The sequence below is a fragment of the Bos indicus genome, chromosome 29 (assembly GCF_029378745.1).
Source record: "Bos indicus isolate NIAB-ARS_2022 breed Sahiwal x Tharparkar chromosome 29, NIAB-ARS_B.indTharparkar_mat_pri_1.0, whole genome shotgun sequence".
Taxonomy (NCBI): Eukaryota; Metazoa; Chordata; class Mammalia; order Artiodactyla; family Bovidae; genus Bos; species Bos indicus.
Genome location: NC_091788.1, coordinates 42,498,179 through 42,517,115, shown reverse-complemented (window position 1 = coordinate 42,517,115; position 18,937 = coordinate 42,498,179). Strand labels below are relative to the sequence as shown.

Below are 18,937 nucleotides of genomic sequence, written 5' to 3'. Positions count from 1 at the left end.
GCAGGCTGTCCCTGTCGCCCTGGGGCGTGAGCTCTGCGAGGCTCTAATTAGTCACACGGGGAGGGGCCGAGTGACCTCACGCTGGCCTGAACTCTGCGGCCATTTAACCGGTTCCTTTCCTGGTGGAGGCCGCTACTGCCTTCCAAGTTCGCGAGGTGGGTGGAGCGGTACTTGCCAGCTCTTAAGGAGGGTGAGACGCTTGGGGTGGCTCTCCCGGTGTCCCAGGCTGTGTGGGGGATGGAGAACTTGGGTGAGACTGGAGTAAACAAATTAGTTCGGTTTAGCTGAGCGCAGCGGCTGGGGAGGAAGGGCCGCGCGCACGCGGCGCCGCGGACTTTCTGGGGCACTGCCGCCCGGGCAGGTGACACCGATCGCGCTCCCCGCCGCTGCACCGCCAGCCTCTCCGGTATCAGGTGAACCTTCCTGCCCGCCCTGCCAGGGTTCATGGCCAGGTGCAGGGGCTGGGAGGGGACCGGCAAGGAACTAGAATGGAGTGAGCCGGTCGTGGCCGGAGAATTTGGAGATCAACTGGGCACGGTCTCCTCCGCCAGAAGCCACTGGCCCCTGGGGTCTTGGGGACGCGGTTTCTTGTTACTGACGGTGACTCCCCGCTCCTTCCTGCTTCAGGCATTTACACAGCTGATAAAGTCAACTCCAGCCTGAAATCGAGGGCCGCCATCACCCAAGAAGATGCGCGCACCCTTTGTAAGTAAGGCAGGCGTGCCTGGGCTGGCGGTGGGGGCCGTGTTTGGGTCGGTCTGAGTCATCAGAGAACGGGCCCTTGAGGATGTGCGGGCCACACCGCCATTGGCCGGTGGGGTGGGCATCAGGCGTGAGACGGTCAGTGGTTAGAGTTGTCTTAGTGAGTACTTGTGTAGGCAGGCCCTGTTTGCCTGAAACAGGAGCTGGGGAAGGCAGGGCCAAGCGGAGCTGGGAGGCAGCAAGGAGAGGCTTGCTCCGCCAAGGTCCTGTCTGCCTTCCTGAGTCAGACCAGAGCACCTGGAGGGGCTCCTGGAGCACGATGTCTGGGCTGCACCTGCTGCAGCCCACCCCGCCCCCACCGCCTGGGTTTGACCACAGGGGCGTTTTCCTGGCCTCAGCTGAGACACTTCATGGCGCCCTGCTGGGAGTTTCCCAACTTTCACTCTCCCTATTTCTAATCTGTGATGTGGTTCAGAAATCATAAAGGGGCTTAGTACATGCTTCCTTTCAACCTATCAGGACCCACTGCAGAGAGGTTCTGAGCCCGGCTTTTGAGGAAGACACCCCTAGGGTCATGTTCACCATCCTGTTCCCTAGCTGTGGCACTTTGATCACATTTCCAATCCCAGAGTGACGATTATGTGACTTAATACTTCTGAAGTGCTCACAACAGTGCTTTGCACACATATTAAGTGCTCACCTGTAATTCGTTGTTCTGATTATGATTATGGTTTAATCCGTGTAAAGAGCTTAAGGCAGCCCATGGTATTAGGGTGTACCTGGCATATTTGATGCCGGGAGTGGTCATTTAAAAACATCCCTCTTCCTTATCTAACAACATTATTTTCAGTAATAATCATGAAATAAATATTAGTAATGGCTGGAAAAGAAACACAGTAAAGTTGCTTCTGTTGAGCTTTGCATTTGAAATCATGCCAGTGAAAAAATAAAAATTGAAAAGTAGGGTAGATGTTATAGAGAAAAATAGAAGTAATGGGTTAATAGTTTTTAGTTGCATTAATGTAATTTAGAAGAAAACTTGTTCTTATAGTTAGGTTGGTTATAGTCATGAATAATGACAACATTATAGTTTCTGTTTTGGAACTTTTTCTGAAAAGTTGTCCTTGACTTTGACAAAACTGATCTTCTTTGCATATGCAACTCTCAGTAGAGGCAGACTTGTCAATCTATCTTGGCTCACAGTTGATCGAAGAACACTTTTTATTAATTTCAAAAGTTTCTCTCATATGAAACAACAGATATACAAATAGGAATAGCCTTAAACATTAGAATAGGTTTGTCAGAGATTCATAAAAATCCCATTTTGTAATAAATTCCAGAAACTGCAATGCTGCCTATGTCTTAAAAAATTAATTCTAGTGGCTTTTATTTTAAATTTTATTTATGTTTGTTGATCTCTAGGTTTTTTGTTTGTTTTGTTTTTTGTCTGTGCCGTTCAGGTTGTGGGATTTAGTTCCCTGACCAGGGGTACAACTCAGGCTCTAGGCAGTGAGATAAGATCAGAGAGTCCTAAGCACTGGACTACTAGGGAATTTCTGATTTTTTATTTTTATTTTTAAAATTTATTTTATTGGGGTATAGTTGATTTATAATGTGTTCATTTCTGCTGTACAACACAGTGATTCAGTTATATATATATATATATATACACTCACATATATTCTTTTTAATGTTCTTTTCCATTATAACTTATCACAGGATATTAACCATAGTTCCCTGTGCTATACAGTAGGACTTCGTTGTTTATCCATTCTAGTGGCTTTTAAATATATCCACATTTAAAACATTTTGACTAAAACATCTTCACCAGAAAACCCATCATAAGTTTTTATTTTATTTGGTAAAATTCTCCCAAGATTTTCTTCTTTGGCAAAAATCAGAGAGAATGGCTGAATGATGGTGAACTTTGACACTTATTTAATCCATTGCTTTAGAATGAGAGTTTAGTTCCCAGAGAAATTGATTTAGACTTTCAGATACTTCTCTTTTAGTCTCTTTTCTTCTGGTGCTGGGAGCGCAGATGCTTGTCTTCTGTTTAAACACAGGAAAATGTAGGGAGGGATTGGTAGCCCAAACTGTCCTGAAAGCGAACTTGAACCATTCTGAGCCATTCAGAACTTACTATAGGAGCAGACACATGGAGCTGAGTCTGTGTGTGTTGGAGGTTCACTGTATAGCTAGGTGTTCTCTGATTAGACTTCCACATAGAAAACTAAACTTTTCAAAGAATAGGAATGTGTGCTTACTTAAAGCTCGCATGCTGCTGCTGCTGCTAAGTTGCTTCAGTCGTGTCCGACTCTGTGTGACCCCATAGACAGCAGCCCACCAGGCTCTGCCGTCCTTGGGATTCTCCAGGCAAGAACACTGGAGTGGGTTTGCCATTACCTTCTCCAATGCAGGAAAGTGAAAAGTGAAAATGAAGTCACTCAGTTGTGTCCGACTCTTAGCGACGCCATGGACTGAAACCTACCAGGCTCCTCCGCAGGAATTGGATGAATTAGAACTTAGACCATTATCACTGATACTGTTTAAAAGTGTCGCCATATGGCGATAATAAACAGCAGACTGATTCTTGGTATGTCTTGTTGTTTTAAAATTCTCTATGGACAACTCTCACCTATTTGTCTGCACCCAGAGGATGGGTGCACTTTCCTACTCTATGTGTGCCACTGCCTGGCTCTTGTGTGTGTGTGTGTGTGTGTGTGTGTGTGTGTGTATGTGTGTGTGTGTGTGTGTATGTGTGTGTGTGTGTGCTTTGTCGTGTCCGACTCTTTGCAACTCCATGGATTATAGACTGCCAGGCTCCTCTGTCCATGGGATTTCCCAGGCAAGAATACTGGAGTGGGTTGCTATTCTCTTCTCCAGGGGATCTTCCCAACCCAGGGATCAAACCCACATCTCCTGTATGGCAGGCAGATTCTTTGCCACTGAGCCACCTGGGAAGCCTGGCTCTTAGGATTTGACAATTGTTAGTTATTCCAATAGAAGATCCCTGGATCTCCCTGGGTTGGAGAGGCTGCATGTCTACCATATGGCCCACGTTTCTCCAAGCCCTTCAGTCCAGTCCTGAGGCCTCCAGGTCAGTGCCACTGTGTTCTATTAATACATTTGCTTAGGAGGCGTGGTCCAAGAGCTTTGCCTTCCCTTCTCCATGCACCTTGTCCTTAAACCCGTGGCTTGTTGAGCAGCTGCTGCTGGGTAAGTGAAGATCCAGAGGGCATCTGAGGCTCCAGACATGCAGAAATTTAAAAAAAAATTTATTTCAAGCTGGAGGATAATTGCTTTACAGTGTTGTGTTGGTTTCTGCTGTACAATAACGTGAATCAGCTATAAGTATACACACATCCCCTCCCTCTGGAACCTCTCTCCCACCCCTACTCCCATCCCACCTTCTAGGTCATCACAGAGCCCTGAGCTGAGTTTCATGCGCTACAAACTGCTTCCCGCTAGCTTTCTATTTTACACATGGCAGTATATGCATGTCAGTGCTACTCTCTCAATTCGTCCCACCCTCTCCTGCCCCTCCTGTGCCCACAAGTCTGTTTTCCACATCTGCATCTCTATTCCTTTCTGCAGATATGCAGAAATTGATGGGCTTGCTCTGGGCTCTGACTTGAGACTCTCTTATGGACCTCTTCACCACCCTCGAGGTTTGCCTGACATCCTAACAGATCTCTGTGGAGCTAGTTAAGGTGCAAAGGGGAGGAGGGAGAAGCAGATGCTTCAGGCAGGGCAGGGGTTCATCTGCACTGTGGAGGGGCTTGAGCAGGAAGCAGAGTGTTCCTCTAGCCCACAAACTTCTGCTGAGAACGTTGTATGTGCCTGGCTGGCTGCCCAGTGCAGCTGGTGGGCTGGGCAGGGAAACTGATTTCTCCTTTCCCCGGGGCTCAGCCAGACAATTATAGTCATCATTATAGACAAACCGGGCTGTGGCTGATAAACACTCTCCGCAGGGAAGTCAGGGGGAGGCGCTGAGGAGGCGGAGACATGAGGGATGAATAGGAATTTGCTAGCAAACAGTCAAGGGCCTTGTAGGCCTAGAACACAGTGAAGCAGTGGGCAAAACTCACCGTGGGGGTGGTGAGCAGATGTCAGAAGCTTCATGTGAATTACTGGGTGCAGCGAAAAGAACTTGGCCTTTGGGTTCAGGAAGACCTGTAGTGTAATCCTGGCATCACTTCTTTTTAAAAATAATTTAGTTAATGAATTTATTTTTGGCTGTGCTGGGTCTTCGTTGCCGCGTGGGCTTTTCTCTAGTTGTGGCGAGTGGGGCCTGGTCTCCAGTTGCAGTTTGTGGGCTCCTTGTTGCTGCGGCTTCTCTTGTTGTGGAGCACAGACTCTAGGGCAGGTGGGCTTCAGTAGTTGAGGCCCCCTGGGCTCTAGAGCACAGACTCCGTAGCTGTGGGGCATGGGCTTAGTTGCTCTATGGCATGTAGGATCTTTCCGGATCAGGGATTGAACCCGTGACTCCTGCATTGGCAGGTGGATTCTTTACCATTGAGCCAGCAGTGAAGGCCCCTGGCACCACTTCTCAGGAGTTCTCTTGGGCAAGTTACTTTCTATTTCTGAGCTGTTTTCTGGTGGTTAAAATGGGGCTGCTGTAAGGATTCCAAGTAACTTGTGAAAACCCTGAGGGGTGCCTGGTGGCAGCCGTGGTGGTTCCCAGATGAGTTCAGGGGAAGTCGTTTCCCGTGGGCTGAAGTTCAACATGTGGAACAGGTCTGGGGCTTGTGGGGCTCAAGAGCCTGGGAAGGCAAATGAGTTTTGCCTCCTTTTCGGAATACCCATGACCTTTGGGCTGCTGGGGCTGGACTGGTGCCTGATTGAAGCTGCCACTGTCCCTCTCCCAGAGGCTGGGAGGGAACAGGTTATGAGTCAACCCAGCCCCTCCTCTATCTTCTTGCTGGGCCTGAAGCTGGGGAGTCTGGCCTCCCCCTTCACCCAGTTCCTTGCACCCACCCAGCCTGGGGCATGAGTTTGGGACTCTCTAACAGGTATTAAGTGGTTTTTAGAGTTCTCACCCCCATTATCTCATTATTCCTGACACAAAATCTGCTGTAGAAGCTCAGAGAGGTTAAGTGATTCCTGAAGGTCACACCGCAATAGAGCAAAGGGGCCTCAGTCTCAGGTGGACTGGGTTCTGCTTCTGAAAATGCAGTCTCAGACAGACAGTGTTGAGGGTGGGCTCCTCCGGGGTTTCTTTTCTTCCTAAAGTCTTTGCATTAAAACTCCCAACTCTCTGCCAGCAAAATCCGTTCTCAGCACCCTCTCCAGACTTCAGGATTTTACTTTTGTTTTGAATTATGTGCCTCTCGAGGGTTTCCCCAGAGTATCAGAAATGGAGTGGGTGAGATGAGGGATTTCCACACTCACCACAGCATGTGATTTGGGAACAAAGAGAACTTGCTCTCTGGCTGGGTTTCACAACCTCCAGAATGTCTCCAGTTGGTCCTGGAGCTGTCTGTGAACCTTCCAAATCAAGAATAATAAAAACACCCCCAAGAACAGTGGCAGCAAAAACTGCCATTTACAGAACGCTACCTATTTCCCAGGGCTTACCAGGTGGCGCTAGTGGTATAGAACCCACCTGCCAATGTAGGAGACACATGTTCTATCCCCGAGTCAGGAGATCCCCTGGAGGAGGGCATTGCAACCCACTCCAGTATTTTTTTTTTAATTAATTTTTAAATTTTAATTGGAGGCTAGCTCCTTTACAATATTGTGGTGTTTTTTGCCATACATTGACATGAATCAGTCATGGGTGTACATCTGGAACCCCCCCTCCCACCTCCTTCCCCATCCCATCCCTCAGGGTTGTCCCAGTGTACTGGTTTTGAGTGCCCTGTTTCATGCATCAAACTTGGACTGGTCATCTATTTCACATATGATAATATACATGTTTCAATGCTATTCTCTCTAATCATCCCACCCTCGCCTTCTCCCACAGAGTTGAAAAGTTTGTCCTTTATATCTGTGTCTCTTTTGCTGTCTTGCATATAGGATCATTGTTACCATCTTTCTAAATTTCATATATATGCGTTAATATACTGTATTGCTGTTTTTCTTTCTGACTTACTTCACTCTGTATAATAGGCTTCAGTTTCATCCACCTCATTAGAACTGACTCAAATGCATTCTTTTTATTAGCTGAGTAATACTCCATTGTGTATATGTACCACAGCTTTCTTATCCATTCATCTGCTGATGGACATCTAGGTTGCTTCCATGTCCTAGCTATTATAAACAGTGCTGTGATGAACATTGGGGTACACGTGTCTCTTTCAATTCCAACTCCAGTATTCTTGCCTGGAGAATCCCATGGACAGAGGAGCCTGGTGGGGTACAGTCCGTGGGGTCGCAAAGAGTCAGACTCTACTGCAGCGACTGAGCACATGCCTGTGTACCAGGTGGTGTTTGCTTTACAGATACTAACTCATGTGATCCTCAGGACAGTCTCCTGAATCATGTGCCCTAATTACCCTTCTCTTAGAGCTGAGGGAACTGAGGCTGGGAGTTAGGTAACGGTGCCCAAGGCTACTCAGCTAATAAGAAGTACAACTGGAACTTGAACCCTGGCTGTATGGCTTCAGAGCCCCAAGGCTGTAATCAGTAAGCAGTTTCTAAAAACCAAATGCATCCTGATTTAAACATAGAAGTCATGCTCACTAGCCTACTTTCTGTATTTTTTTGTACTCCTGAAATATTTCATTAAAAAAAACCCAACATTGACAGCCTCTTCAATAAATGGTGCTGGGAAGATTGGACAGCTACATGTAAAAGAATGAAATTAGAACACTTCCTAACACCATACACAAAGATAAACTCAAAATGGATTAAAGACCTAAATGTAAGATCAGAAACTATAAACAGATGAATGGATAAAGAAATTGTGGTACATATACACAATTATTTACAGGGCGACAATGAAGAAACAGACATAGAGAACAGACTTATGGACATGGGGAGAGGGGAGGAGAGGGTGAGATGTATGAAAAGAGTAACATGGAAACTTACACTACCATATGTAAACTCTTGGAGGAAAACATAGGCAGAACACTTGATGACATAAATCAAAGCAAGATCCTCTATGACCCACCTCCTAGAGTAATGAAAATAAAAACAAAAGTAAACAGGTGGGACCTAATTAAACTTAAAAGCTTTTGCACAGCAAAGGAAACTATAAGCAAGGTGAAAAGACAACCCTCAGAATGGGAGAAAATAATAGCAAATGAAACAACTGACAAAGGATTAACTTCCAAATTATACAAACAGCTCATACAACTCAATACCAGAAAAACAAACAACCCAATCAAAAAGTGGGAAAAAGATTTAAACAGACATTTCTCCAAAGAAGACATACAGATGGCTAACACATGAAAAACACATGAAAAATGCTCAACATCACTCATTATTAGAGAAATGCAAATCAAAACTACAATGAGATATCACCTCACACTGGTCAGAATGGCCCTCACCAAAAAGTCTACAAACAATAAATGCTGGAGAGGATGTGGAGAGAAGGGAACACTCATGCACTGTTGGTGGGAATGTAAATTGATACAGCCACTATGGAAGATGGTATGGAGATTCCTTAAAAAACTAGGAATAAAACCACCATATGACCCAGCAATCCCACTCCTAGGCATATACCCTGAAGAAACCAAAATTGAAAGAGACACATGTATCCCATTGTTCATTGCAGCACTATTTACAATAGCTAGAACATGGAAGCAACCTAGATGTCCATCGACAGATGAATGGATAAAGAAATTGTGGTACATATACACAATGGAATATTACTCAGCCATAGAACACATTTGAGTCAGTTCTGGTGAGGTGGATGAACTTAGAACCTATTATATAGAGTGAATGAAGTAAGTCAGAAAGAGAAAGATAAATACTGTATTCTAACATGTATATATGGAATCTAGAAAAGTGGTACTGAAGAATTTATTTACAGGGTGACAATGAAGAAACAGACATAGAGAATAGACTTATGGACATGGGGAGAGGGGAGGAGAGGGTGAGATGTATGAAAAGAGTAACATGGAAACTTACACTACCATATGTAAAATAGATAGCCAACAGGAATTTGCTGTGTGGCTCAGGAAACTCAAACAGGGGCTCTGTGTCAACCTTGAGGGGTGGGATGGGGAGGGAGACGGGAGGGAGGTTCGAAAGGGAGGGGATATATGTATACCTATGGCTGATTCATGTTGAGGTTTGACAGAAAAGAGCAAAATTCTGTAGAGCAATTATCCTTCAATAAAAAATAAATTAATTAAAAAAAAACAGACTGCAAACTTCTGACAAGGGGGCTAAATGGGGCTGAGTGTGGGTGGACTGGAAGGCATATAGTGGTCTTGAATGAAAGAAAAATATTCCTTTTGCTTTGTTTCAACCCTTGGGTTGAGAATTCTTCTGGAAGCGCCTTTCCTTTCCCCTCTGGTCCTGTGCAGTGCCCGCACCTGAGGGTCTCACACTGGCTCTGAGTTTCAGGAGTGAATGTGGGTTATCATGCAGGGGCAGATGACGAATTCTGCTAGAGGGCTGGGCGGTGTCCCTCCTCCTTGTGGTGGGGACGAGGTGGCGGTTCAGGTTCCTGATTGGCTACTTAAGGGCTGACCCTGGGTAAGTGACCTTAGTCTCAGTTTCCCCAACTGCAAAATGAGGTACGACTGCCCCTCTCTGTCTAGCCTTCTCTGCCCTACGGACACCCTCTCCTGTGGTTCTCCCTCTGGGCTGCACAGTAGAATCACCTGGAGGCTTAAAAAAAAAAAAAAAACGCCAGGCCTGGGGTCCATCCTGCTTCTGACCCAACCCTAAGGTTGCCCTGAGATGCCCACACCGCTGTGCTTTTGCTCCTGTCTGCCCCCACCCCTGTTCACCTGTCTCCTTCTGTCTGCTTTCCATCTATCTGCTTTTCTGCCTCCTCTGATTGCAGCAGAGTCTGAGGGTTAAGAGTGAAGGATTTGGGGGACTTCTCTGGCAGTCCAGTGGTTAAGACACAGCAGAGGGCACAGGTTTGATCCCTGGTCAGGAAATCCCATTTGCCACATGGTGTGCCAAAAAAAAAAAAAAAAAAGTGCAGGATTTGGGTTTAAATACATGCTCCCCCTCATTTTTCAAGACTTCAACAAAAATCTCAGGTGCTGCCTTTCCCAGGAGGATGTCCTCTCCTCCTGGTCTCTCTTATACCCGTTTCAGCCAGGTTTTTGCCTCCAACTCCCAATAGGAGCTGTTCTAAAGATTGGCAGTGACCTTCACCCCAGACCGCTCCTTTGACCTCCAGACTCACACATGCAGCTGCCCGGCTCCAGGTGGACATTTCACCCCAGGGTACCCTGCCCGCCAGCAGCCTGCCCATTCAGCCTCCTGGAAACCTTGAAGTAACGTTTCACTCCTCTTTGCTTCAAACCCTCCCTCATCGCAACTGCAAATCCTGTTGAGTCTACCTTCAAAGAAGTCTAGAATCCATTATTTCTCATGCCCTGCTGTCCCCATCTTGGCTGAGGCATCAGCTTCTCTCTCCATCTTCCATCCTACCCTCTCCTCCTTCCCGCTGCACTCCAGCCACTCTGGCCTCCCGGAAGTTCCTCAAACACACGCCTACCTGGGGCCTTTGCTCAGGCTGTCCCCTTGGCCTGGATGTTCCTGGCATCTGCAGGGCCCACTCTCTGCCTTCCCTGACACCCTTAGACTGTTGCAGCCTGCGTCCTCCCCCCCCCCCCACCCCCGCCCACCACATTGCAATCCAGACCACTTAATCCTGTCTTACCTTTTCTTTCTTTCTTTTTGTTTTTATTTGATATCTCTTCTATTAGATATCATCATTTACTGGGGCTTCCTTGGTGGTTCAAACGATAAAGAATCCTCCTGCAATGCAGGAGATCCGAGTTTGATCCCTGGGTCAGGAAGATCCCTTGGAGAAGGGAATAGCCACCCACTCCAGTATTCTTGCCTGGAGAATCCCACGGACAGAGGAGGCTGGCGGGCTACAGTCTACAGGGTCACAAAGGGTCGCACACAACTGAGCAACTAAGCGTACCCACACTGAGGCTTTAAATGCATTTGAAGAATTTCTCTCTCTCTCTGATACTGAACAAGAGCTCTGTGAAGATGGCTATCTTGGCTTTGTTCATGGGCATAGTCCAGGTACCCGGCTCTTTGAGCCTGTGTTAAGTGAATGAGCAAATGAATGAGTCCTTTGACCCTCCCAGGCAGAGGTGAGCATCCCCAAGGGGAAAGAATTCTCAAAGGGTATCATTGACCAGTTACATCACTTCCCTGAGGTGGGAGAGGGTGTTTGTTAAGGGCAGGGTGATTCTGCACGCATGCTGGCAGCCTCCTCTCCTGTAGTTTGGGCAAGGCTCGGGTCTGAGACCACAGCTCCGGATAAAGGCTGGAGGCTTGGAGTCAGGAACCCAGTGAGTTCTGGAGCCCGTCAGCGTGAGAGCACATCACATGCTTGTTTTACTGCTGCTGGCACTGTTGCCATTGTCCTGGACGCCCCAGTGCTTTATGTCTGCCTTTCACAGACGTAAGAGGAGTGTAAAGATATATGCAGTTGGAATGAATAGGTGGACATATTTGTGATAAAGTACATACAGTAACACAGTGGTAGAATCTAGGTGGTGGGTATATGTTCACTAAAAACTGCTTTCAATTTTGAGCACTTGAAAAATCTTCATAATAAAGTGGAGAAATTATAAAGTTGGAAAGTATGCTATAAACTTAAAAATGCTCATTGCAGAAAAGCTGGAAAATGCAGAAAAATAGAAGGAAACAAAATAATCACAACAACCACCCTTAGCTCGAGCACCTGGAGGGAATCTGTTAGGATGTTGGTATATATCTTTCTAGTCTTTTGTGTATTTATTTTGTTACATAATAGTAATTGTAGGGATTACCCCAGATTGAGCACACTGATGTTTATCAAATCTTACATTGTTTTCTGATTCTAAAGCAAATATATATGTATTTACACTTTTGGAAAACTAGAAAAGAATTAAAAAGGAAATTAATATCCCAAATTCCACCACCTAGTAATAAACACTGTTTACATTTTGGTGTATTTCCACAATTTTTTTTTTTAATGTGTTGGTTTTCCTTTTGAAACAAAGTTTAAAAAATACCATTTTGTGTAAAGGTTTTTTTTTTTTTTGCCCTCATAGAAAAACTTTATTGGAAAGCAGGGAAAACTACCAAGATATGAATGAAGACAAAAAATAAAAAAAGTTCAGACATAAAGTGTACGACCTTGGTTTAAGTGGAAATGGAACCATTTGGTGGTTTGTAGTTAGTGACCTATATTTTCACTTTGTGGCACTGCTGTTGCCACAGCTAAGCTGCTTCAGTCATGTCTGACTCTGTGCGACCCCAGAGATGGCAGGCCACCAGGCTCCTCTGTCCCTGGGATTCTCCAGGCAAGAATACCGGAATGGGTTGCTATTACCTTCTCCAAGGCATGCATGCTAAGTCACTTCCGTTGTGTCCGATTCTATGCGACACTATGGACAGCAGCCCACCAGTCTCCTCTGTCCACAGGATTTTCTAGGCAAGAATACTGGAGTGGGTTGCCATTTCCTTCTCCATAAAGGTTTTTTTTTTAAACTTAAAAAATTAAGTTATCCTTGATTGTAAAGCTTTTTTATTAACCATTATATTATGGATATTTCTTGTCCTTAAGTATTCTTTTAAAACATAACTGTACAGTATACTATATAAATATGGCAGAATTTAGCTAGTATCTTTATGTAGAATATTTAGGTTTCTAATGTTTTATCATTAGATGTGAGTTTGTGACATCTTTTGTAGGCATTTCAGATTAGTATTAAGAGCTGGTCTATAAAGATGTGAGTCAGAGAATATGAATATATTTGAGGTTGTGTGCAAGCGTGCATACTAAGTTGCTTCAGTTGTGTCCGACTCTTTGCGACCCTATGGACCGTAGGCTGCCAGACTCCTCTGTCCAAGGGATTCTCTGGGCCAAAGTACTGGAGTGGGTTGCCATGCCCTCCTCCAGGGGATCTTCCTGACCTAGGGATCCAACCCATGTCTCTTACGTCTCCAGCACTGGCAGGCAGGTTCTTTACCACTAGCGCTGCCTGGAAGCCCATTTTTAAGGTTAGTGATATAAATTGCCAAATTGACCTTCAGAAAAGTTGTATTGATTTATACTCCTATCAACAGTGACTGAGGGTACCTGTTTACCTGCATCTTTTCTTATATTTAGTATTACCCCTGAATCATTTTTTTAAAATTTTATTTTATTTTTAAACTTTACATAATTGTATTAGTTTTGTCAAATATCAAAATGAATCTGCCACAGGTATACATGTGTTCCCCATCCTGAACCCTCCTCCCTCCTCCCTCCCCATACCATCCCTCTGGGTCGTCCCAGTGCACTAGCCCCAAGCATCCAGTATCGTGCGTCAAACCTGGACTGGCAACTCGTTTCTTACATGATATTTTACATGTTTCAATGTCATTCTCCCAAATCTTCCCACCCTCTCCCTCTCCCACAGAGTCCATAAGACTGTTCTATACATCAGTGTCTCTTTTGCTGTCTCGTACACCAGGTTATTGTTACCATCTTTCTAAATTCCATATATATGTGTTAGTATACTGTATTTATGCTTTTCCTTCTGGCTTACTTCACTCTGTATAATAGGCTCCCTGAATCATTTTTAATTTACTTTTATTTGATTACTGTTGAGATAGAATAAGTTTTCTTATGTTAGTGGTAATATATATTTCTCTTTTAAAAATTATTTATTATACCCTGTCTCCATTTTTTTTTGTTTCAGTGTTTAAATTTTTTCTTGATTCATGAAAATTCTTTATATATTAAGGCTGTCATTTTCTTCCAGTTAGTCACTGGTAGTTTGTCTGTGGTTTTTTTAATGCACAGAATTTTCTGGTCTGGCTGTTTTGATTACAAGCAGCCCACTTAAGCTAGCTCAAGTAAAGAAGCTTTATTCTAAAGGCACATGGAGAGGGGTAAGGGGAAAACCTAAGTACAGGAGCTATAAAAAAGCTGGGCCTCCCAGGGGCTGGGAGGCAGTTCAGGATCACGGTGATTCCAGGCACTCCACAGCTGAAATTTGTGCATCTCTACTTCCCTGGTGGCTCAGACGGTAAAGCGTCTGTCTACAATGTGAGAGACCTGGGTTTGATCCCTGGGTTGGGAAGATTCCCTGGAGAAGGAAATGGCAACCCACTCCAGTACTCTTGCCTTGAAAATCCCATGGACGGAGGAGCCTGGTGCAGGCTACTGTCCATGGGGTTGCAAAGAGTCGGGCACGACTTCATTGTTACTTTCAGTGCTCCATCCATGGCGAGACCCGGCTAGCTGTTCATGATGTGCCTGCTTCTTTCTCTCCCACTGTCCACAGGGGTCTTCTGCTTGGTCAGAGCGGGTGTGAGAACTCCAACCCTTGGTTTGGCCTGTGCTTCACTGGGGTCTCTCTTGTCTGCTCCATGTCATGATTTTTCAATTTTGGCTCTTGTGTCAAAAGCTAGTTTTTAAAATTACTTGATTCAAATTTTTGAGTGAGAGAGAGAGGACCATGGAGGATCACAGGGCACTGACCTGCTTGGGATCCCTGCCTTTTTCTAGTCCAGCTGGTGGAGGCTGGTCTGCAGTGGTCACGTGGTATAAAATATGGCTGCGGGGGCCGTCGGGATTGTGGGTGGTCATTTTCTCTTAAGAGGGAGTGTGAACATAATAGGCAATGATAGAAAGTTTAAATAAGAACTTTAACATTTTTTTCAATCATAAAAACTTTTTCCCCAAATGTTTATTATTTATTTATTTATTTTTGACTGTGCTGGGTTTTCATTGCTGCGAGGGTTTTCCTCTAGTTGCGATGAGCGAGGTCTGCTCTAGTTGCAGAGGCTTCTCTTGTTGCCGAGCCTGGGCTCTAGGGTGCGTGGGCTTCAGTAGTTGTGGTGCCTGGGCTCTAGAGTACAGGCTCAATAGTGTTGGCACACAGGTTTAATTGTTCCAAGGCATGTGGGATCTTCCTGGATCAGGGATCAAACTTGTGTCTCCTGCATTGGTAGGTGGATTCCTCACCACTGAGCCACCACGGAAACCTATACAAACTTTCAATCTTTTACTTTATGCCTTTTTCTTTGGACTCTATCTTTAGAATGTCTTTCTCTATTCTAAGATCTGAGATATATCTACCTGTATTATTTTAGGTTTTATTTTGTGGTTTTAAGTGTTATTGATACATTCAAATGTTAATGATTTTTAAGCATTATTAACATGGGAATATTTACAGGCTTCAAATGCAAGATGGTTTTAAGAGGTTTTGGTGACAGAGAATATTCACCTTTTCCAATTAAAAAACTGCAAGGTCATCAGTATGAAGGATTTTTTCCCATCTAAAATTATTAAAATTTTTTTTATCATAAAAGTAATTCACATTGATTAAAAATAATAAAATAATATAAAATGTAAAAGTCTCTGAATCCCAATCCCCCCTGTATATAGTATATAACAGTTTGATGTATTTTCTGTAGCTCATACATAGTGTATAATATGTTTTGCTTATAAGTGTACAATTTAAAAAAAATAATTTTTATAGGGGTATAGTTGATTCACAGTGTTGTGTTAGTTCAGGTATACAGCAAAGTGAGTGTGTTATACGTATACATATACCCACTCTTTTAGATTCTTTTCCCATGTAAGCCATTACAGAGTACTGAGTAGAATTCCCTGTGCTATACAGTAGGTTCTTATTAGTTATCTATTTTATATACAGTGCTGTGTACGTGTCAGTCACAATCTTCGAGTTTCTCTCTCCCTACTCCCCTCCCCCCAGAGCCATAAGTTTATTTCCTACATCTGTAACTCTATTTCTGTTTTGTAGATAAGTTTATTTGTAGCCTAGTTTTAGATTTCACATAAAAGCAATATCATATGTCACAATGATGTTTTTTAAACAAAAATGGGATAATGTTTTCCAACTTATCTTTTCGATTGCTTCTATGTCTGCTCATGTAAAACCAACCTGTTCTCTCTATTGGCTATAAGTACATACACATATAAGATAATTTATTTCGCTGGTCCTTGTTAATGGTCATCTAGGTTGTTTTTCCAATATGAATTGCAGAGGCCAGACATTGTTCCCCATTTGCTTGCTAAGGAAAATGGCTGTTACACAGCTCATTATAAGCTGTGCTTTTGTGGAGAGGATAAAGACTTTTTGTTCTGAAATCCCGTGGGCACAGAGTCTCAGCTTTGCCATTGTCATTGCCTGTGTCGTGTGGGAGAGCCTGGGTTACTGCGCTCGGGAGAATTGCTGGCTTCCTGCTGGCTCACCTGTTCCTGGGGGAAGAACCACCTGGCATAGCATACCACTAGATTTTAGAGCTGGGGATCAAGCCAAGTGAGGGATGGATCACTTTTGATCCAAACTTAAGGACCAGAGAGGGAACATTTTATTATGTCTGGTCTCTGTTGCCATAGAGAGAAAACAGCATTGGCCACAACGTAAATGATGGGGATGGCTGTGTGCCAATAAAACTTTATAGACGCTGGAGTTTGAATTTCATATAATTTCTTGTGTCACAATATATTCTTCTTTTGACTTTTCCCCCAACCATTAAAAAATGTAAACATTATTCTTTGCCAGCAGACGAAAATAAGCAGAGGCACACAACGGGCCCAAGGACTGTAGTTCTCATATTTCAAATATATAACACGATTTCTTGAGTTTTAAATTTTGATTCAGCACAGTTGGCTGTGTGTATCATTAAGCAGTTGTTTCTCCAGTTAGAGTTTAGTGAAAGAGTGTGAATTATTCATGTCTTGTGATCATGGCAACCTGTCCTCACTGGTCCTTGCAAGACCCCTTGTCTTCTGTAGACTTTTGAGTTCCATTGTATCATAATTTTTCTCTCCATCTTCCGAATGGTTAGCTAGCATCCTAATATGTTTAATATGTGCTCTTTAATTTTTAAAATGATGTGTGTGTTTTTGAGATTCTTTTGTTGTTGCTTTTTAAAAATAATTTTTTGGGTATGGTTCTGATAAGACATGTGTTATTGGTTTGTGTGTGATTGTCTTTAATTTATATAAGTGGTATTTTGCAGAGCTCAGTCTTCATTTTTCCACTCAGCACTGTAGCTAAGATTGTCTGTGTCGTCACGTGAACATCGAATCCTTGCTTCTCACTGGTGCACAGGGTCCCGTGGGTGAATCCATCACCTTTTAGATCATTTTTAAAAAGAAGTTTCTTTGAGTGGTGGCATGTTTGAAGTTAGTGAGTATTTGGAAATATGTGCCTTTTGCCTTTTATAAGAGAAAGGCAATATGATTATTAAAAAAATCACAGCCTTTTTGCTTTCAAATTGTAGATATCTATTTTTCAAAGTTAAAAAATTTTATTAATTAAAAAATTAAGGTCGAATTTACTCCCTTTGGTGTTCAGTTCAATGGGTTTTGATAAACACATACAATTGAGTAACCATTCACCATGATCAAATACAGAATAGTACAGAAACTTTCGTTGCTCCAAAATTCCCTCATACCCCTTTCTTGTCCACCCCTTGTAGCCCTGGCAATCATGGATTACTTTCCTGTCCCATAGTGATGGCTATTATGGAATGACATATAAGTGGAATCACACAGTATGTAAATTTTTACTGTATGTGGATTTTTGGTACGGCTTTTTTCACTTAGCATGAGTATTCAGTGTTACAGAGTCTGAGTTTCTTCGTAGATATTTTTGTTGCTCTGTGTGTGTGTGTGTGTGTGTGTGTATAGTAAACATGTTTCTCTGCATAGGTCTTCTTTCATTGTGATTTGCTTGGGATACAGTGAGCTCCTTGGGTCTGCGTATCTACTGGCTGCTTATTGCTCGACAGCATATTAAGTGAAAATGTTAGTCGCTCAGTTGTGTCTGGCTTTTTGCGACACCATGGACTGTAGCCCACCAGGCTCCTCAGTCCATGGAAATCTCAGGCAAGAATACTTGAGTGGGCTGCCGTTCCCTTCTCCAGGGGATCTTCCTGACCGAGGGATCAAACCTGTGTCTCCTGCACTGCAGGCAGACTCTTTAACGTATGAGCCATCAGGGAAGCCCTCATATTACTCAAGTCCAAAATGTCTCCTTTTCTAATCTTTAGGCTCCCTGAGGGCTGGGTCTCTGCCTTGCCTTTATGTCCTGGCTCATTCATGGAAATGCCAGTTAAGTTCCCTTCTGGGGATCCTTGAAAACCTCCTAACTCTTCCTTAACAATTAATATACATTTTCCTCTTTTGTTTTGGAAAACAAATGGGATTTGTAAGTTGTAACCATTGTCCAGTGTTCTGAAATAGATTCTCAGTAAGGTCTGGGTGCCTTTTTCTGGGAAGATAAATTATAGTTGCTGCAATAAGACAACATGATTTGTCTGTATACTTCCTGCCACACCGGATGCTTCTTGGCAGTTTTAGTGCTTCTATAAATAGAAATGAACTGCCCTTGACCCTGCTTCACAGCCACTGTAGAGTGGTGATGGGCTATTCCCACTGCTCATCATTGCTATCCCAGGGGAGTCCACACTCCCTACTCATCTTTGATGGAATCTCTCAGTCAGGCCAGAATTTGGAGGTGGGATGTGGACAGCCCCCTAGAGCAAGGGGTGAGGGGGGAAGGACAGAGGGCTGGAACAACCTCTGAGGAGCTCTGTCTCCAGGTGTCCCAAAGAGATTTATGGTTGGTTTAGGCGAGGGAAGTCCAGATCGAGTGCCCCTACCTGCAGCTCTTAGCACAGTGTCTGGTATTGGGACCTCGGTACATTGAATGACAGTGATCTTGAAGATCTCCTGACTGTTCTCAGGCTCTGGGCCACTGCCCTCATCACAGGGCGGGGCTCTGAGGAGCGTTTTAGCATCCTTCCCCACCTTCCCCTGCAGACGCACACAAATCCTCACTCCCATGCCCACTGTGATGTAATGAGAAATATATATTTAGTCTTGGTCCTGGGTTCCTGCCACAGAGCTTCTAAAACCCGAGTAACTTCCTGAGCAGTGGGGTTGAGAGGAATGCATTTCATCATTCAGAAGAAGCCCCTTTCAACTGACCAGGTGATCAAAGAGCTGGAATTAGCATTAATCACCAGTGGGCAATGATCTCATCAACTGAGCCTACATAATGAAGCCTCCACAAAACCTCTAACATGGGGTGTTGGTGAGAGCGTGGAGGTGCTGGAGAGC

General features: G+C 44.0%; 1 protein-coding gene across 3 annotated transcripts in view; it reads left to right on the top strand.

Moving 5' to 3' along the window:
- The window catches only part of LOC109554337 (phospholipase A and acyltransferase 3), a 32,928-nt gene continuing 13,991 nt past the window's right edge, over positions 1-18,937 (top strand). Inside the window, exons 1-2 of one of the 3 annotated variants that reach the window (XM_019954733.2) lie at positions 1-155; positions 628-705. In XM_019954733.2, the coding sequence (XP_019810292.1) occupies positions 691-705 (15 nt within the window). In that variant the 5' untranslated portion in view covers positions 1-155; positions 628-690. Of the gene's footprint in view, positions 191-270; positions 414-627; positions 706-18,937 lie in introns of those variants that run through there. The other 2 variants (XM_019954734.2, XM_019954735.2) reach the window with 2 other exon arrangements.